The sequence below is a fragment of the Lycorma delicatula genome, chromosome 2 (assembly GCF_047948215.1).
Source record: "Lycorma delicatula isolate Av1 chromosome 2, ASM4794821v1, whole genome shotgun sequence".
In the NCBI taxonomy this organism is placed as follows: domain Eukaryota; kingdom Metazoa; phylum Arthropoda; class Insecta; order Hemiptera; family Fulgoridae; genus Lycorma; species Lycorma delicatula.
This window is the reverse complement of record NC_134456.1, coordinates 237,156,243-237,178,869: the sequence shown is the minus strand read 5'-3', so window position 1 is coordinate 237,178,869 and position 22,627 is coordinate 237,156,243. Positions and strand designations below refer to the sequence as shown.

General features: G+C 30.4%; 2 protein-coding genes across 2 annotated transcripts in view; one reads left to right on the top strand and one right to left on the bottom strand.

Moving 5' to 3' along the window:
- Nucleotides 1–22,627, top strand: part of LOC142319769 (abl interactor 2-like) — a 162,551-nt gene that overhangs the window by 5,791 nt on the left and 134,133 nt on the right. The gene's annotated exons all lie outside the window — the stretch shown is intronic.
- On the bottom strand, nt 195–22,564 carry LOC142320095 (SCAN domain-containing protein 3-like). The gene is made up of 3 exons (XM_075357770.1): nt 21,811–22,564; nt 21,495–21,729; nt 195–240 (listed from the first exon to the last, which is right to left on the bottom strand). Exons 1-3 carry the CDS (start codon nt 22,562–22,564, stop codon nt 195–197), a joined length of 1,035 nt encoding a protein of 344 aa, XP_075213885.1.

Genomic DNA, 22,627 nt, shown 5'->3' with positions numbered 1-22,627 from the left:
TCTGCGCCCGCAACAGACGGTAGTGTCGGGCTCTCACCGACTAAAAAACCTCCCCCTTAGGGAGGAGGACCCTATTAGGGATTGGGATCGCGAACGCGACTTAACTAACTAATAATAAAATAATATCTACGTTGAACCTGAAAAAACATACACAACATATATAAAATTTTACATCTATTTTCATAAAACTTAATTTATACTACTTGTCTAAGTAATTCTAATGTAAAATTTACGTCGAACCTGAAACAGAACATACACAAAAAGTACACATAAAAAATTCCTACAGATAAGTTCCTATCAGGGAACCCTACTGGGACTTGGGACCTACCGCAATTTTATCAGAATATTATACTATCAACTTAAAAACTACACAACTTAATTGTAACATGCAAATTTATAATATTAAACAATAATAACAAAATGTAAAATTTATGTCGAACCTGAAACAGAAACATACACAAAAATACACATAAAAATTCCTACAGATAAGTTCCTATCAGGGAACCCTACTGGGACTTGGGACCTACCGCGATTTTATATGAATATTATACTATCAACTTAAAAACTACACAACTTATTTTTAACATGCAAATTTATAATATTAAACAATAATAACAAAAGTAAATACCTTTAGTAGAAAATTATCCTACAGTAAAAGGGAGTACCGCAATGTAAGGAGGGCCACTTACATGGCAGCTCTCCCTTAGAATATTAAATGAACCGTTGAGTTACCTGAAACAAAAGAAAATAAGACAAATTCAATTAGCGGTTGTGAAATTAATATAGTTTAAATTTAATATAGAAATAGAATCGCTAGCTAGGTAGGTACATAAGATAAGCTATACCCTCTTCCACTAGATAGATACCGAGAACACTGAATTTTTTACATCTCCGACATCGTTAGATGCAGTCAGTACCTTAAACCTTCAGTTTGTATTAAATTGTAACTTACTCTTTTTAATTGATTTGTATTTTTTTTTCATTATAAATATTTCCACAGCTACATTTATGTTCATAATATAATTTAAAATTTCACAACAGGTAACATTATAATTTATGTTAAAAAAGAGAACTCATTAAAAAGATAAAAACAGAATTTAATACAGACTGAAGATGCAGGGGTACTGCGAAAAACAGTCAGTGCAAACTTATATGGCAAGTTTATTTTATCTAATTACTGTGTTTTGGTGGTTTATATTTCAAATAAAATATATATCAGAGACAAATTAGGCATTGACCGGATACTGGCACTTCTCTATATGTAATGCTACTAAGTTTCGTCTCTTTATTATACTGATGTTTCCTTTATTGCATTTATATTGTAATTTGCCACACAAAATTTCTGTGTCCCAAATGACATTTAATATCAGATCTACCTAACATTTTTTAAAAAAAGTTAGAAATAAAAATAACTGCAGTATCACTAATGTCCTGACCTTCTCTTTTTCTGTTTAGCCTCTGGAACCACCGTAAGATATTACTTCAGAGGATGATATGTATGAAAATTTAAATGAAGTGCAGTCTTGTTCAGTCTCAGGTCAACCATTCCTGAAATGTATGGTTAATTGAAGCCCTACCGTGAAAGAACACAGATATCCACAATCTAGTATTCAAATCCATTTAAAATCTTTACTAGGATTTGAACCTTACAACTCTCGACTTTGAAATCATTTGACTTGCAATGACGAGTTAACGACTAGACTAGACCGGTCGGGTAATGCCCTAACCCTGGCCCCTGGTACAAGTTAAGTGATAATGGCTGGTTGAAGCCACAGAGAAGCTCCATTACTTGGTCGTTCTAACTGAAGCTAAACATTACATAAACGGATGGAATCTTTTAATAAATACTAGTATTATTGTGAAATATATATAATGTAGTAAAGAATTAATAGTACCTTAATATTATACCATTTGGCTACACAGCTTTACATTCATCACCACGGCTAATCCAAGGATCAAATCCATCGAGCAGCTGAAAGAATCGATCGATCTGGTACTCTGAAGATGTAGGACGCAGGATGAAGTGAAATGAAGGATGAAGTGACGAAATGTTGAATATAACCCGGTAATTATTTCAAGTCTCATTTTTATTTATAGTTTGTAAATTTTTATAGTGAGGAAGATAACGTTCACACTTTGATCTTGATCGCACTTTAATTTCACACTTTATTTACACCAATCACTTTATTTACCCCACAATTTCAGAATATGAAAAAGATAAAATAATTACATACTAAAAACCGGGGTCAGTTCACGCCTTTTTAATGTGCAAGGCAAATATATTACATATAAAAATTATTAAATTTTGAAGTAATTTGGATTTCTGTTATGCTAGATGGATTTTTTTTCAAATAATCATTCTACTTAGGTGTTAACCACAAAAAAAAATGGTAAATTTTGCAACTAAGTTAATGTTTTAAATAAAAAAATAAGCAAATAAAGTTAAATAATTTATTATGGCACCTCTAAAATCGGCTGACCCTGGTTTGAAAAAATTAAACTAACATGCAAGCATGCATCTTCTTTGAAGCAGGTGGCTGGCTGAACGCTGATTGGGGAAAGCAAAGGGGTATTCAAAATTTAAAATACTTCAAATAAGATAAAAAATTCTTAAAATTGTAATTAGATATAAATATGCTCTAACCTTCAATTTGATTAACACCTACCAAAAAAATTTAAGAAAAAGTTTATGTAATATAAAATATATATATATATATAAATAAATAAATATATATTATATCCTACGTGAACCAGATTTAAACGCTACAATTAATTAAGAAATTGCTTCTATATCTTTACTTATTTTTTAAATTTCTTGAACTAAATGATTAATTTTGTCAATGAAATGAATAAAATTTAAATAATTTATAAAAAGAGTAATTGTAAATACCTACTAATTAATATTTCAAATAAAATTTTATAAAGCAATTAAAACTACAAAAGGAATTTTTACGTGATGTAATACTGAAAAAAAAAAAAAAATGTAAATTGATTTATAAGGAGGACTTCAGCCACTGGTCTGGTAGTGAAGTGATGAGCTGAAAAGACAAAGAAACATAATAAACATAGAGCAAATATAAATAAACTATATCACCCCCCAATATATAGACACATTTATATACACAGCACCCCCCAACCGAAACCCGATGAACGATATCGGGATGATGAAATACGGTCGCGACGCGGTTGACGCGGTACGAATATTTTATGTACCCAGCACTCGCGAGAGCTATTCATTGCATACAACATAGATATTTAAAATGTCAACATGTAATCAAGAATAAAAATTAAAAATAATTCTGTATCATATTAGGTACCTGATAAGCTAAGATGCGAATAATACACCCGGAACTGTGCAAGAGCACATCGAATCTCCTACCCGCTAAGGAAAAAGTTGAAATAATACACCCCGAACTGTGTCAAAGCATATCAGATTTGCTATCTGTTGAGGAAAAATCTAAAATAATACACCCTGAACTGTGTCAGAGCATATCAGATTTGTTATCTGTAGAGGAAAAATCTAAAATAATACACCCTGAACTGTTTCAGAGCATATCAGCTTTGCTATGTGTTGATCAAAAATCTAGAATAATACACCCTGAACTTTGTCAGAGCATACCAGATTTGCTATCTGTAGAGGAAAAATCTAAAATAATACACCCTGAACTGTTTCAGAGCATATCAGCTTTGCTATGTGTTGATCAAAAATCTAGAATAATACACCCTGAACTTTGTCAGAGCATATCATATTTGCTATCTGTAGAGGAAAAATCTAAAATAATACACCCTGAACTGTGTCAGAGCATATCAGATTTGCTATGTGTTGATCAAAAATCTAAAATAATACACCCTGAACTTTGTCAGAGCATATCAAATCTGCTATGTGTTGATCAAAAATCTAAAATAATACACCCCAAACTGTGTCAGAGCATATCAGATTTGCTATCTGTAGAGAAAAATCTAAAATAATACACCCTGAACTGTGTCAGAGCATATCAGATTTGCTATATGTTGATCAAAAATATAAAATAATACACCCTGAACTGTGTCAGAGCATATCAGATTTGCTATCTGTGAGGAAAAATCTAAAATAATACACCCCGAAGTGTGTCAGAGCATATCAGATTTGCTATGTGTTGATCAAAAATCTAAAATAATACATCCTGAACTTTGTCAGAGCATACCAGATTTGCTATCTGTAGAGGAAAAATCTAAAATAATACACCCCGAACTGTGTCAGAGCATATCAGATTTGCTATATGTTGATCAAAAATATAAAATAATACACCCTGAACTGTGTCAGAGCATATCAGATTTGCTATCTGTGAGGAAAAATCTAAAATAATACACCCCGAAGTGTGTCAGAGCACATCAGGTTTGCTATATGTATAACACACTCTAATCTGTGTGTTTTTACAATTTCATAATTTGAAACTATTTCTAAAAATGAAACCGAATTAGAAGATTGAACTAGGGAAATATATGAGTTAACCAGAAGATTTTAGTTTTATAATTTCAACAAGAAAATATTATTGATTTGAAGAAATATAGCTTAAGGGATTTTTGTATTATTTTCAATATTAAAAATAGAAGATTTTTCAAAGAAATCAATTACTCAGAGAGTTTTCAATCAACGAAGTTACTTGTATTTTCCATATTTCTTTTTTCCCCTTTTGTACTTGTGTAGATGTTGCATTACTATCCAGACCTCTTAATTACCCCTTTTAAGATTCTCTTAAGAATGCATTTTCACAGCATAATATGGCCAATCCCGGTTGTAATTAAAAAAAAGTCGATTATATTATTGAAAAAAATACAAAGGAATTCTATATGTGAACACCGGGTGGTGCAGAATGATTAATAGCAGGTGACAGGTACCGATTAAATCACAAATTCTAATCTTGTATAAGAAAAGAGAAGGTGCTCGATTTCAGTTTTACACGGTTTGGGAAAATGGTTTATAAAAAAAATACATTTATAGAAATAAACGAATAATTTCAGTGGATAACCATCGGGCAAGATATGGCATATACTCTAGAAGACTAAAACCAGCGGGTTTATATATTTAGTTTGCTCATACAAAAGGTTTAATGTAGTGTATTTTTAGGTTTAATATTCCCGTAAAATTATCAAAGGTAATAATGATGGGTCTTTTAAATAGAACTAAAACGATTCCTGACCGATATACTGTAATAGTTCCTTGATGTTTCTGGGCCGAAGACTAGTATATGTTCAAATACTGTGTGACTGTGTCAAAAATAGATTTATGTAATGTTAGATGCTTTTAGAATAGCTAGGGCTTTTAGAATACTTAGAAGATGTTTTTAAATGAAAGCTAAAAAAATCTGATGTGTTGTATCCTTAAATTTATTTATATATAGATAATCAAAGGGACATTTCGGATTTAATTTTGTTGTTAAATATGATTATTTATTTAAGAAATTACTTCATATAATTATAAAAATAAAGGCGAATCCAGAAAGAAAAATAAAATGAGAGACTGTTTTACATAAACAGATCTAATACGATTGAAAAAAGCCAATACTATGAATTAACAAATCATAAATTTCTATTTATTTTTAAAAAAATAGTAAAGTTGTATAAACAGTCTTAAGTGGTTTATAATACCCTCTTACTTAAGATCAATCATATTATAATTTAACCTCTTTGAAGACACATTTCTAATTTAATACTTGAAAGTCAAATTATATTACTTTTAAACTTAGATATTCGACTCAAATACAGCAGAATGAATGATATACATAAAATACCCATCATCTAAACTTAAATTAGTGTAATTAATGTTAGTAAGTTAGTCGATGTTACCAAAACAATTTTTTATGATAAAACAGTTATATTTGTAAGCTACATAAAAAGAACATGCAATTACAAGCTACATGAAATTACTAGCTACATAACAAGTACATGCAATTACAAGCTACCTAATTATTTTATGTATATTATTAAAATTACTGTATTTGGCCAACAAAACCTGTAAACATAATTTGTATATGAAATAGTAAAAACATTTATCTCTCTCCAAAGAGGTTAAAGTTAAATATTTAATTAAAAGGTTAGGAAAATAATGCTTATTGACATTTTTGAAAAATTGTACTATTTGCATTACATTAAAAAACAGAGAATTCACATAAAGAACAAAATTACAGTGTACTACTTGTTATTATGAAAATAAATAAAACCTTTGCAGTATATGATCATTTGACTACTTGCTTAAAGGCACGAATATAAACCGGGTTTGTATTTTTCTTCCTGTATGAAGATTTTCAAACAGCTATACATAATTAAATAAATTGAGTAAAACAATTGTAACTGAAAAGAAAAAGCAGAATAAAAAATTGTAAATGATTTCAACGAAGAAATTATTTGAAATAATCGGCTAACGTTTTGATATAAATGTAGCGACAAGGGAGGTACCATCAGTATCTTAACCACCAAAGTACCTAACCTAAGAGAGTTAAGAATTACATAAAAAATATATTAAAGCGTAGACAAAAATTCATTTAGAAGAATAAGTAATTAAAAAAATTATGCCCTTATTTTTTCTTTCTACCTAGTCACCTGTATAAACAGAAAAATAAAAAATTTGCACCTGCTTGAAAATAATTAAAGAATACGATTAAAGTTTTTTGATTGTATTACATACAGTATTCAGAAATTTGCGTGCCTGTTGGCAATTCACTAAACACGGTAATAAATCAAATGAAAATGGACGGGGAAAATATTGAAAATGGATTAGAGCAAGTTTTGTTTGGATTAGTGTATTCTGTTGGTATTTATTTGTGAACTGAAGGAATTAGAATAAATTTTGGCAAAAAATCTGAAACAGTATTGGTTGATTACACTGTGAAACAGCTTTACAAAAGATTTCTTTATCAGGTTACAATCAAGAGACCCAGAAATGAATGCGGTTAACTACAACTGACGTCCAGGAAAAATTTAGAAATATAGGAAACAAAAATAAATTTAAAACTATGTTTAATTAACATAAAAGATAATTTCTTATTAATATAAACTCTTGAGAAATAAATGAAGAATACCTCTGCAATAATGGAAAATATTTGTAGATGTGATAATTGGCTTTTATTTCTAGAATTTTCTAGAGAATTACAGAAAAAATAAATTGAACATCGTAGATGTGAAAATGTGTGGATGTCCGATAAGATTTAGTTCAATGATTTTGTATGAAAGAAGATTCTGATCGTTCTAACGGGAAGATAACACAATTATTATCATCTGAAAAAACTAAAAAGGAATAAGTATATTTTAAATATGATATAAGACTGCAGATTATTTTTTTCCTAATTCAAAATATAAACTATTCTCTTAATACAGTTTCTAAAAAATATTTCCTGTTTCAGCAATAATAATTAAAGTGTTTGATACATCAAACTATAAAATTTGATAGTTCCTGGGATATATTCATTGTACTAAGGTATTTGTACTTAATTAAAGTAGACAAAGGTAGCGAAGCACAAGATAAAACATGTCTATTCAGTACAGATAAATTACATTTTCTATTTATACAAATAATATATCCAGATGTAATATAAAAATTAGGCAATTGCTATAAAATTATTGAAAATATTAATACATTTTATAGCATTTTGTTGAATAAAATTCATTTAATTCCTACATAAAATTCATCAGTAATTAATATAAAAATTTTGCTAGTTGATGTATCCATTTCAAAAAAAGATTACATCACCCCTGTTTTTTTTTAATAAAACAAATTTTGTAAAATGTAATTTTATTATTTATCTATAATAGATATTAAATTAAAAAACAAAATTACAGTAAAAAAGTTCAACAAATAAATTGTAACAACGTGCTTTAGAAAACCACGTTAAATTTTCATTTTCATTAAACTGTAAATTAAGAAAGAAATGTTTAATTTAAAACCGATATATTAAAAAAAATAATAAATCTATGTTGCATACAATAAAATAAATGTCCCTCACTTAAAATAATGTCCTAAATTGTGTGGTTTTCTTTTCTAGTAGATTGTTCAAAGCTCCACACGACATGCACACAGCAACGTTTACGACGCAACTAAAAGAATACGACGGTCTTTTACTGCGTATGACGTTCAAAAACAAGTTAATTACCTTTCTGTGTCTCTGATTGGTCAGTCATATCGGAGTTGTGTAGTCGCTAGAGACTCAAGCGCTCCCTCATGACGTATCTAAATGCGTACACAGTTAAAACTATAGACAAACAACTATCTTTACACAATAGAGAAAAGAATTGAAAAACAAGTTAATTACATTTCTGTGTTTCTGATTGGTCAATGGTATTACAGTTGTTTATCGTTCTAATGAATCCCTCCTGACAAAACTTCTTAGTAATTTTCAATACATAATCACTTTAAAATATAAATCCAAATTTAAAATAAAAAAGGAACTAATTTCAAACCAATTTTTTTTTTTTTGCCTTTACCTGTATTAAAATATTATTTTATAAAAACCAATTACGTCATCAGAATTTCCGATGTAGTCCAAAATTAACGAAATTTGTTTTAATAGTTATTTACAGAACTGAACTTTTGTTTTTTTCACCGATATTTATTTTTTTTCAGTTAACAAAAAATATTTGGTAATATTATTTTCTCTAAGACAGAATAAGGTATTAATTTGTTAATTAATATCAGTGAAAATTGCTAAATATAAAATGAATTTTGTTATAAATTTATTTCCAGACATAATAATTTTTTATTAAACGGGATATATTAGGGGTCCGGTTTTTGCTAACACCGAAGGTTTTACACAAAAATTCTCCCTATACCTAACTTCAATTAGACGATGCACTCAAATCATTTTTGATTGTGTCTTTAAACGCCGAAAATACTATCCTCGTGCTAACAAAACAAGTGTTGGCTGCAACAACGACAGTTTTGTCCTACAATTCAATTTACTTAAAAGTCGTCTTGATTTACTTAAAAATCAAGAAACACATTTACAAAGTTAGTAAGCCTCTAATAAAAACAGGGTATGTTTTTAATTTTCTCAACCACCCTCGACGCAACCCCATCCGCTCCCAGTGGTTCCTGACAGATGATAATATTTTCAAGCGCCCCCGGGGCGCCGTTCGGAAATTGGGAGGGGGTGCGATGGGGTGCCACCGTAATATCTCGGCAACCGCTCGTCCGATTTTTACGATTCAAACGGCGTAAGTATCGGTAGGTCGAGCGCTAACTGTTTAACGAATCTGGTACACACTTGGTCGACCGGATCTTGGTTATCCGGAAATTAATTCGTTTGGCCCTATGTTTTGATTGCGCTCACCCGACGTAAAACGTACCGATTCGATCTTTTGCTAAATACGCTCAAACCTGTACGCTAGCGAAGCTGTAAACTATAAACGAGACTGAAAAGTGGAAAATAAAAAATATTTAAAAACACCACTGTTAAATTAAACGCACTAAAATATAAAAAATAATTTTAGGACGGTATCTCAGAATGGATTTGACAAGCTTTGACGGTGATATGTAATATTATGTGAAAGTCATAGCTTCAAATTCAAAATGTGATGTTTTTGAGAATTTTTTCTTATGCGTGATGAATCACCTAAAGACCGGGTTCAAACACGCATAAGAAAAAAACTGGCAAAAACATCAAATATTTATTATTTCATTATATAAATATTTATCATTCAAAAAAAATATTTTTACACAAGAGGTAATCAATTTTGGACACCTAATAATCCAATTTCGAGACGCCACCCGCCAGGGCAACCCGTTTGCAAGGTCTAGATGCGCAGGGCGTGCCATAGGCATGCCTCTGCAGCTAGTATATTCGCTAAATTGGGGCGAAGGAAGCGAAAAAGAAATATAATCACCGAATCCTTCTTAAAAAAAAATGAGTAAATTTATTATACTTCGAAAAAAGCGTGTGCGCGCGCACGCACACATTTTCAGATATTGAAGTACGGAAACAGTTTTATATTGCATACCTGATAGGTCAAATTATATCAACTGATATTATTTTCAAAATAAAAATTAACTTCCTCTGCTAATATCAGCTGATATTTGTAAAATGAAACAAATCAGCTGGAAATACTTAATTAATTTGTGATGTGGACACTACATGACTTCCTTATACGCCTATTAAATTACATATACACATTTTTTTAAAATGAAAAGTACATCAAATTTCATTTTATTAATAATTTTTTATTTTATTGTTTTTATTGAATTATTATTTGTTGAATAAATGATTAATAAATCAATATATTTAAATTGAAAAAAAAAATAGATAACAAAGTTTGATTCGAACCTAGGTGCCTTCCCCTTGTAAGATCCAAATATTTCATTAATTAAAATTTTATTTGGCTATAACTCTGGAACCAATAAAAATAACTATGTTTGACTTTTTCTTAATTGCAGTAAGCCCTTATTGAGAGCATTTCAACGATATATAATAAGTGGTGCTTATTTTCATCGGTTCCAGAGTTACAGCTCAATAAAATTTTAATTAATGAAATATCTGGATCTTACAAGGGGAAGACACATCGGTTCGAATCAGACTTCATCTCCTTTTTTTTAATTTAAATTTATTGATTTATTAATAATTCTCCGATAGTAAAAAAAATTACTGGAAATAATAATTCAATAATAACAATTAAAAAAACTATGAAAAAAAGTATTTTATATACTTTAAAAAAAAAAGTAACCGGCTAAGACACGAAGCATGCTATGGCGGGACGTGATTTACTGACGCCTTAGACCAATCGGCTACAGCAACCCCTTAACACAATTAATAAAAAATGTTGTATATAAGTTACGTCAGAGAAAAATGAAATATATATTAGTATACTTCAACCATCTTGTGACGTTTTACAAATATATGTATGTGATTGTGTGTGTGTATGAATTAAATTTTTTTGTTGGGCGCTCTGAGAAGCTGTTGCTTGCCAGCGGGTGACTAGCGAAAGATAGAAAGCCGCAATTCAGGTAAGATTATTCTTCAACCACAGCGTATCACCAGTCCAACACCGAGCCACGGCTTTTTATCTTTCGCCGGCTACCCAGTGGCAACCAACAGCTTGTCAGTAACTGGTAACATGCTGCTTGTCAATGGGTGAAAAGCCTAAGATAAAAATAATAAAAATAACAGTTGACTGAACCACGGCTCAGCCAAAGATTGGCGACGTATATTTTATTAAGTAAGATAATATGTTTAAAATGATTGGCAAAAAAATATGAAATCCTTGTCAGGGATTAAAACTAACACCGGATGACGTAGAAGCAACTATCCTAATTTTGTATGAACATTTTTCCTTATTTTAAGCTGTAGAATCAGTTTCCAAATTATTTTTCCTTCTTCCTGAATCATGAATCATTTTGTATATATATATATATATATATATATATACAATATATACATAATATGTATGTATTCATATATATATATATATGTACGTACACACGAATTATTTTACTTTTTTTACGCGAAAAATATTCACTGAATGATTTCATCAAGTGTTTCATTACAGTTTGGCGTAAATGCATTTACGCATGAATCAAACCTTTTGATAAGGAATCACAGTCCTTTTTTGGAGGACTCGAGTGATACAGGATGTATTTTTAGTCTATTACAAAATAAAGAAATAATTCTATGAATTAATGGAAAGAACAAATGTTATTTCAGTGAAAACGAGCTGCTTGTTAAAATAGTTAGGTCATTTTATGAAATAACAAAGATAATTACTAAAAACTAATCTAATTACGTATTTATTTCTATGTGTATAGAAATTTAAATTAAGCACCGTTGGACTATAATGTTTTTAAGAGGATATTTTATTAAGTTATTATCTAATAATACTAAAAAATATTATCTGCATTGACATTTTATTATTTATTCGGTTAAACGGAATACGATAAACCGTAGAATTAGATTATTATCCTGCTTCCAGTTATTCTATTTGATTCATTTTTTTCGGTTCTTTTATTTTACAAAAAACTTTAACCTTGGCTTTCAAAAAGCCCAGAAAAAATTTTCTGGAATGGAACCCCCACTAATTTTAGTTACGAGCCCCCACTGTTACTAAAGATTGACTAAACCCTATTTAATCTCTACATAAACTGAGCCTCTAACACCATCTGGTTTAAAGAAATAGAAACGGTTCTAAAAATATTAAACATTTCTAAGGATTTATGTAAAGACAAAGATAAATTTCGAAAACTGATTTGAAAGTCTAAGTTTCCGGTGAAAAAGAAAAAGAAGGTTTAAACCTGAATAGATGGACCAGAGAAATGTGATATTTAGAAAAGAGAAAAAAAAGAAAGAAATCAAAACTTTGAAAATGTGATCCTTAGTCAACAGAAGGAATAGAAAAAAACCGCATTATTTACCTCCCCAATTTAGAGATTTAATTAATTTTTTTTTAAACTTTAAAGTAGTTTTCTTGTAATTCCTCTAAATTACGATACTCTTATCGATTAAAAACTTTTTAATTTTCATTTTCCTTCATGAAACCTCCTTGATGTACTTGTCTCACACTGAAAATATCTGATGTGGACACCACATGACTTCCTTGTACGCCTATTAAATTACATATACACATTTGTTTATAATCAGAGGTTGATAATTATTAATAAATCAATATATTTAAATTAAAAAAAAGGTTAAAAAAAGAAGATGAATTCGGATTCGAACCGATGCGACTTCCCCTTGTAAGATCCAAATATTTAATTAATTAAAATTCTATTTGGCTATAACTCTGGATCCGATGAAAATAATTCCCACATATGATATATCGTTGAAAAGCTCTCGATAAGGGCTTATTACTGCAATTAAGAAAACTCCAAAATTAAAAAAAAAATTAATTTTGAGCTTTTTTGGTTAGTCGACTGCAATCAAAAGGGAAGATGCACAACTAGAGGTTACAACAGCCCTTAATCCAAAATTTCAACATCCTACTCTAATCATATACATGCGCGCATACGTCACGCCGAAACTACTAAAAATGGATTCTAGGATGTTGAAAATGGATATTTCAGTTGAAATATGAAAATCGAAATTTTACGCGATCACAATACTTGTTGTATTCCTTTTCTTTGTACAAGGAAGTAAAACGTAAGTAAGACCGTTTTATAGTAAGTGCATTTTGACAATCTTAATTCTCTATGCCCAATAATTTAAAAAATCTTACGCGAGGAATTTTTATAACTTTTACATACTATCGATATATAAATACAACTTTCCATTAGATTATATTATATAATTATTTATTTCAGGTGTATCTAAAACGATATTTATTACCTTGGATAAATAATTTTATATTATAATGTAATGGAAAGAAATTAAACTGTTAATTCTTATGTTTCTAATAAGTGTTAATGGTAAATTCGGTATTTTATTCATCCTTTATTTAGAGTAAAAATAATTAATAAATAAATAAAATACAGACACAAACACAACCAATAATACTACCGTTTATTTTTCAAAATTTATATATTTTTAATACATTTAAAAGATACCGCCAATAAAATAAGAAATCCCTTTCGGCATGCCGGAAGACGGATGTAGATTTCACAGGTGCTATGTAGGGGATAAAAAAGATTTCCACCTTAAAGTTAAGAAAAACTCCAAATTTACTCAATACATCAACGTTTGCATGTTTAGCATATGACAAGCCCCATCTTCTTACAGTTCCAGCAATATTTTGGTCATCCCTTGTCATGAGGGTTGGTCATATCAAAAATTGTTTCAGAAAAAATTTTTAGGTAATGTTTAGAGGACTAACGACCAGTTTAAAACGATTCAATACTGTGCCTATTAAGGGTGGTATGTTTTTTTGTTTGTTTTAGAAACCCCATTTTTTACACCCCCCTGGACCAATGGTTGGTGATATAAAAATGTTTACTTAGATAAGTTTTAGGCCATCCAAAGAATAGTAGAACATTAAACGAATTCGATGTTTTATTTAATAGGAAACTAATACCGATATTTTGTTTTTTCGAAAGAGCCGCCCCATTTCCATCCCCATCGTCCGATTTTGCCATTAACAAACTGTGCCGAGATTTTGAATCGTTAATATTTTATATATCAATTTGAAAGTGATTGTCGCAAAGTTACGGCAGTTATCGTGTCCACAAGAAAGTATATATATAAACTTTTGAACTGACGATGGTTTTGGGTCTGGGGGATGTGAAACGCGAAGATATATTGACATTTTATTGGACATATATTGGACATTTATTGGACATTTTATTGACATTTATTGGAATTCTAATCACGGTACCCCTTACAATAGGTAACTTTCTTATGAAATATACCTAACATTGATTCATCAAGAAAATCACTAATATTATTGGCTCTCTTTGAAATGATGAATATTGACTTAACCTGAAACATTGGAAAAGCGATTAATTCAGTTTCTATGTTATAAAAATAGGGGATGAGATATGGTAGTTGAAATCTTTTGCTTTTTTGCCAAAGTTAGATTTATCGTCAAAACTAATTTTGTAATTATTTTTTCAATCTTTTTCTGACAATAAGTAAAATTTCTAACCGATCTTTATCGATCATCCTTTTGAAAGAATATAATTAATTATTATCTCATTGAAACTTGTCTTTAATAAATAACGCTACTACAAATTTAAAGTTGTGATGTGATAAAATAATACAAAAAAATCAATAATAAAAATAATTGTAAAATTTAAAACAAATCTTTTTCAAGAATTAAATTCTACGAAACAAAACAATAAATCAAATTAAAAAAGAAAAGGAGGTATTTAAATAAAGAACTAAACATAGTTACGCGGTATTTAAATATTAAATCAACTTTCAAAGAGGTTTAATTTTTAAGTGTATTTTTCATGTCGTAGAAATAGGAGGGATTTAAAGATTAAAATTCCTCACCGGTTTTACATCGATAAGAAGAGATTTAAATCGGTTATTTAAAATTTAAAGAGCTCTTTAATACGATTAAACCATAGATATTTAATTTTTAAATGAATTATTACGTTGTAGAAATAGTAGACATTTAAAAATTAAAAGTCTTCACCTGTCTTATATCGATTTGTCCTTCAACGAAAATATTTAAAATTTAAAGAGCTCTTTAATACCATTAAACAACTTTCGGATACCTTTAATTTGTAAATGTATTTTTATTTCCTTGTACGAAGTAAGGGAAATACTGTTCGAAAAAAATTTCGGTTTTCAGATTTCAACGGAAATATCCATTTTAACCATTCTTGAATCCATTTTTACTAGTTTCAGCGTGACGTCTGTACGTACGTATAACTAAAAAAGGATTAGCCGTAGCACGTTTAAATTTTGGATTTAGAACTGTTGTAAAATCTTGTTGTGCACCTCCCCTTTTAATTGCAATCGACTGAACCAAAAGTGTTCAAAAACCCACAAAATCAGAATTTTTGAGTTTTTCTTAACTGTAGTAATAAGCTCTCCTTGAGAGCTTTTCAACGATATTATAAGCGGTACTTATTTTCAGCGGTTTCAGAGTTATAGCCAAATAAAAGTTTAATTAATGAAATAATTGGATCTTACAAAGGGAAGGGACAGCGGTTCGAGTCCTACATCGTATATATATATATATTTTTTTAAATTTAAATATATTGATTTATTGACAATTATTAACCTCTGATTGTAAAAAAGTTTGTACGATAAATAATAATTCTTTAATAACATTAAAAAAAATAACAGAAGCTATTAATGAAATAAAATTTTATGTACTTTTAAAAATGTGTATATGTAATTTAATAGGGACGATTACATATGTGTATACAGAGTGTTTCTAAAATACTGGGCTGGCTATACTTTTTCGAATTCTACTTGTAAATTTAAACAAAGAATATCCTTAGGAAAATCCAAATATCCTTAGGATTTCTCCTTCATTCTTCCACTATCCGCAATTTTGTTATTGTTATATAAAAATTTATATCTCAAGTTCGGATAGAGGAATCACATTAATATTTGGTAAGCGTATCGGTAATAAAGTTTTACAATTAGCAAAAAATCAGGAATTAAATACCTTCGTAAATTACAAAATGGCGGCCATGTTTATTTTTAAATCCGTTATATCTCCATAAATATATATTTTATCAAAATATATGTTATTTGCTAAAATATTAAGTCTTTTATTTTGAACAAAATGACATTTTATTTTTTTAAATCTGTTAACAAATAGCAGAGTTATGGGAGAAAATCGATGTTGTAATTTTACGTCATAATTATTATGCGAGTAAATTATTACTTAATTTGATACATACTAGAATTAACTATAAATAAAAACAATTAACTGAACCGAACGTAAAGTGGAGGACATGAAAACAGACGCAAAATTACAACATCGATTTTCTCCCATAACTCGGTTATTTTCTATCCATTTAATATAGTAGTACAGTAGTATTGTGTGTCAAGCCGAAGAAAGTAAGATCTTCAACACTATGATATCGCATAAAACAGTGACATATTTAGAATCCTTTCTGAAATAATTTCAATAATATTTATCAAGTCACAGGAGGGCATGTGCAGATAGCACGGTGATTTCCTGCTTCACAATTTGCTGTAGTCGCACAAGCTCCTGTAGAACAAACAGAGGCACAACGATGATTTTGGCAAGACTGAGATGAGCCACAATCGTAATCCGATTCGCATGCAGTCGTGCCGGCACCCTTGTAATGGAGAACCGAAATATCCCGGTAGACAAGTACAGGTTGGCACTCCATTCACTACATTGCACTGCGTGTTAGCACCGCATGGACTTGGATAACATAATTCTTCTAAATAACAAAAGATATGTTCTTATAATTAGAACAGTTTTGATACAAATGCTTATCGATTTGAAATTATTCTATTTTAACGTAAAATTTAGATATACTTATAATGTACAAATTAATAGGGACAAGCTATTTTTTTCTCTAAATTGTTATGCGTTTGCCAGTTATGTTTGAAACTGCCTTAAACTGGTTTTATTTGCCTTCAAGTGTTTTACTTTGACAATAAGAAAAAGCAGTTTGATCGCTTTTAAAGTGGAAATTGTGATCTTAGCTAAAGCTGTCAGCCTTTGAAAGCGGCATCAGACATAGAGACAGAATGATAGATAGACGGATTAAGAGAGAGACAGACAGTCAGAGGGAGAGAGAGAGAGTGAGAGGGAGAGAGAGGGGGAGAGAGAGAGTGAGAGAGAGAAAGACAGCCAGAATAAGAGAGAGAGAGACAATAAGAGAAAGACAGATGGACAGATAGACAGAGGAAGAGAAAGAGAAAGACAGAAACAGAGAAACAGATTGAAAGAGAATGAGAGAGAGAGAGAGAGACAGACAGTCTAAGAGACAAAGGGAGAGGGAGAAATAAAGACAGAGTGAGAGAGACAAAGGGAGAGGGAGAGAGAGAGAGGCAGAAAGAGAGACAAACAGAGAGAGAGAGAGTGACAAAGGGAGAGGGAGAGAGAGAGAGACTGACAAAGGGAGAAAGAGAGAAATAATGGGGGAGGTGGAAAGAGTGAGAAAGAAAGACAGAGAGAAAAAGACAGACAGACGAAGAGAGAGAGAGAGAAAGAATAAGAGATATAGGAGAGACTGTGAAGAGAGAAAAACAGTTAAGAGTTGCAGAGGGAGAGATAAAGACAGACAGAGAGCCAGAGGAAGAGGGAGAAAGAGTGAGAAATAGAAAGAGTGATTGTGAGAGAGACAAACTACAGATAGAGAGACAGAGCAGGAAAGATACACACACACAGAGAGAGAGTGACAAAGGGAGAGAGAGAGAGAGAGCAATAATGGGAGAGGTGGAAAGAGTGAGAGACAGAGAAAAGTGAAACAGAGAGACAGATGAAGAGAGCGAGAGAGAGAAAGAATAAGAGATATAGAAAGACTGTGAAGAGAAAAAACAGACAGTTACAGAGACAAAGTTACAGACAAAGACAGACAGTGAGCCAGAGGAAGAGGGAGAAATAATGAGAAATAGAAAGAGTGATTGTGAGAGAGACAAACTACAGATAGAGTGAAACAGAGGGGAAGAGAGAGAGAGAAAGACACACAGAGAGAAATAGAGGGGAAGAGAGAGAGAGAGAAAGACACAGAGGGGAAGAGAGAGACAGAAACAAGGACAGACTTCTTTCTTTAATTTACAGCTTGAATTCACTTTCTATAATTAAAGTGACTTAATCATTCAACTGTATCAAGAGTTTGCATAATATTTTGAGTCAATATTAAGAATTATTAGTAGTTATAAGACGTAAATTTATATTTCTTATTAAACCTGTATAGGTAACAGTGCTATATATCCTTTTGTAAATTAATTTTATACTATATAACTTTCAAAATCTAGAGATGACAAAAACCTGTTGTATTATATGTATAAAATTAACAGTATATATTCAACGATCTGATTCCCAAAGGCAAAGGTAAGATGTAGTGAAAATTTGTGGAATATCTAATCGGATATAATTAAGATACTGTTATGTATGCTGTAGTAATACTATCGGCAAATTTAACGCTAGCTATTAATGATTGATTGTTATACGATTATATAATACAGAAAAACTTATTTTTTGACTTGAGTAAATCTTGTTTACGTAATTCTGTTTGTGTACCGGCATCCTCAGGTTCCTGACATAATTAGTAGTCATTTTATATGCAGTTTGTCATAGTTTATCGAGTTGTAGTGATACATACATAATGGCCCCCCCTCATCAATATTATAAGATTATTTCACGTAACTAAATGATTACATTTAATGAAGATTATTTTGAAATTTCAGTAGAAAAACTTAACAATAATAATATTGTTCTTATAGGCAAGTACAACTCTTATGCGCCATATTAAATTAATCCAGCTACCATCATTCAGAAAATTAATAGACTTCATCCATTAAATTTACTTTCCCGAAAAATAACTTCCTACCCTTAAAGTGCCGATATCTTCATCCTCACTAGTACAACACAAAGAACGCAGAGTACCATTTAATTCATGGAATAACCTTCTGTTAAGAGGTAACAAAGATACTCTTTCCAGAAAATTAGACTTATAAATCCCCTTTTATTCTTATCAATTATATACTAATAATTACCTAAGTTTGTATTCAATTTGTGATGAAACTGAACTATAGTAGCTCTACCCATCCGTGATAATTTTAATTTTTCCATCAAGTTTTGATATAAAATGTCATTAAAATACCCAGAAGTTTTATCGTCAGGATTGAAAATAATTTCTAACCCTACTTTTCCATCTTGTCTTACCATGCCTCTTCTTTCAATCAATGGCATTCTCTTTTTTTAATTTTCAGATAATCAATCTTTCTGTCGATGGATTAAAATGGATCTCTAATACTTGAAATTATTCCAGATGCTATTAATTGAAAATTTAATTGTTGGTATCTTATGGGTTGTCTGCTCATGGACAGTAAACTAGTAAAACCTATTCACAGTGACAAGTTTTCTGGTGATTTATTTTTTTGGTGATTATTTTTAGAGTTTTCTTGCTCTTATAACTGCTTTATTACATTTTGCTAAACAATATTTTGACTCTCCTCATTGGCCAGAGTTTCTAACTTTTTACCGATTTGATCTAATTTGGTTAATATATATGCTAATGAATCTGTACGATTCCTGTGACAACTTGCAATACAATGCAGCTGCATATGAAATATTTCATTTACACCAAAGTCTCTCCCTGCTTCATCGGTTTTCTCGGTTTTATTAATTTTCTTACCTGGCTGTTGGCTTTACTGGAGCAAATTTATTTCTCTGCTTTTTTTCCAAGGGCTTATTAAACCCTGACAGGGAATCTTACTCTTTAAGACTTTGGTGGTTGGTGTCCCACTGCTCCTAGCCTTGGCAGATTTTCTTCCTGCAACCCTGAGCTGCTGAACCTTTTACATCATGTACGTACACCACACCATGAACATTACAGAAATTACAACATATACCCTTACATAGACGCAGAACAACATCTCACACTCACACTCGGTGGTGTTGCGACACCTTACAAAACTTAACCGAAACGCAAGGTGAAAACTATCATGACGATGGGTGGATGCTTGAACGTATTAGAGCAAGGGGTACCAGGGTGAACCCAGTAGTATGCAACCATAGTTCCAGTACACACGCCCTCTGCAGGAGTGGACCGGTATTTTGCTTGTACTCTTGGGAACCGTATGTCAGTCCCAATTAATAATTCTTCGCTGGATGTTGGTCCACTTGAAAAAACAAAAAGATTTCGACCGACATTGTCAGTTGAAAATGGATCGAACAATAAGAAAACCGAGAGATGTAACAGAGAGTGCCAAGTTAACTAGTATCTAATATATATAAATACTTACAAGTGTAAAAAATACTGAACAAGTAAAAAGGACAATAAATACTGAAACTGCAAAAACATTTTCTGATAATGAAATTTTCAATTCAGTTTTTTATTAATTTAGAATATGTGAAGTAATTTTTAAATTTTTTTAATAGTACTTGTTGCAGTTCATAATGCCATAGAGCAGTGGTTCTCAACCTTTTTTCTGCTGCGGCACATTTTAAACGATTTCGAAATTTGGCGGCACATAAAGAAAAAAATAAAAACTATTGTCTTATTACAACACACTGAATAAATATAGTTTATGACAAATTGTTAAATATGCAAATTAAACTAATACATACTACAAAATAACTAAACTTTATTGCGTGATTAAATTAAAAGCTAATAATTAAAATATTTTTAATGCGAAATTTGAGCTTGATGTTTTTTGATAATTTCATTTATATTTGGTCGTAAAAATGACAATGCTACTCTCATATCGTCTTCTACATTTAACAATCTTGATCTTTTTTTAGTTTTAATGTTGGCTAATGCTGAAAATCTGAATTCACACAAATAAGATGTGGAAAATTGTAATAAAATGTATAAAGCTTTTTTGGCTATGATTGGATACTCGCATCTGATGTTAATCCAAAATGAATTAATTGATTCTTCTGAATGTTTTAAAATTAAATCTCGATTACTGGAAAGCAAAATAAGTTCTTCCTCTTCATTCAAAGTTAAGTCAAATACAGAAGTGTCTGTAATGAGAAATGGATTACGAACCCAATCAAATTTCTTAATATCTAATTTTGGGAAATAATGAACAATTCTCTCCTCTAACGCTGTCAAATGATCAAGAAAAATTACTTTAATTGTTTTATAACTGTCTTTAGGGACTGACTCAAACTTTTCTAAATTGCCTTCTTGAGCTTTATTTTTCCATAAAGTTATTTGTTTTTTGAGTCCCACCAGCTTATCGGTTGAGTTTAAGATATTTTCATTAGGCCCTTGCATACTTGAATTGATGTTGTTAAAAATAACAAAAATGTCTGATAAGTAAGCCAGTTTAGTGCACCATATTTTATCTTCCAACAGTTTTACAAATTCATGATTTTTATTTTGTTCAAAAAAAATTTTCATTTCATCTTTTAATTTCAGAACACGAGATAAAACTTTTCCTCTGGACAACCATCTTACTTCTGTATGGAGTAATAAAGATTCGTACTTGGCTTCCATTGCTTGGCATAATTCTTTAAATAATCTACTTTTTAATGGTCTAGATTTGATATAATTAACCATTTTTACACATTGTTCCAGAACTATTTTTAAATCTGATGGCAAAAATTTTGTTACAAGTGCTTCTCGATGCAAAAAACAATGGGTAACTAATATATTTTCATTTAATTCTTTAACATGTGCAACAAATCCTTTTATATGTCCAGTCATAGCTGGAGCACCATCTATGCAAATTCCAATACATGTCTTCCAAGAAACTTTAATTTCTTCTAAATATGAATTGATTACATTAAAAATATGTTTACCAGTTGTAAAATCAGATAACTCTCGACAACATAAAAATTGATTAATAATATCATTTTCATGAATAAACCTAACAAATGCAATTAATTGAGAATTTCCTGTAATATCGGTTGTTTCATCTATTTGTATAGCAAAATTCGAATTTGCAAGAGTTTTTGCAGTATTCTGCTCAATATTTTCAGACAAGTCTTTTATCCTGCGATGTATTGTATCATTTGAAAGGGGTATTTTGGAAATTTCAATATCAGCAGATCCACCAATCATTGTTTTAACAATTTTACGACACGCAGGTAATATAATTTCTTCTGCCAAATTATGAGGCTTTAATTTTACTGCAATCAATTCAGCGATTTCATAAGAAGCGACTTGAGCCTTTTCAGACACACATAATTGTTTTTTAAAATTTTTTCCTTGCTTAAGTTTTGATGATAAATAACTTTCAAAGTAGCTTTTCTCTTTTGTTGAAAGCGAAGGATGGTTAGTCACCAAGTGACGTTGAAGTTTGCTAGGAACCATAGCACTGTTTGATAATTTAAAACCACATATTACACACTCGGGAACAACTATGTCATTTTCCATTGATGAGGTAAATCCAAATTGAAAAAAATCATCATTATATTTCCGAGGGACAACGTACTTTTTTGAGAAAGGTGTATATTTACTTGTTTCGGGGGTTGGTTCATTAACTTGGTCGTGAACGTCATCATTATCTCTATTTTCATCATTACACTTTTTTCTTTTTATCCATTTGTCCATTTTTAGAAGGGTCTGAAAAAATAAAAAAAAATATTGTCGAAAAATTAAAAAAAAATGGTTCAA

Coding starts and splice junctions, on each gene's coding strand:
- LOC142320095 (XM_075357770.1), bottom strand. CDS start 22,564: ATGGACAAATGGATAAAAAGAAAAAAGTGTAATGATGAAAATAGAGAT. Junction 21,730..21,810: donor GTTATCTGATTTTACAACTG/GTAAACATATTT, acceptor GAATTTGCATAG/ATGGTGCTCCAGCTATGACT. Junction 241..21,494: donor TGCCAAGCAATGGAAGCCAA/GTACGAATCTTT, acceptor GTTCTGTTTCAG/GTTCGACGTAAATTTTACAT.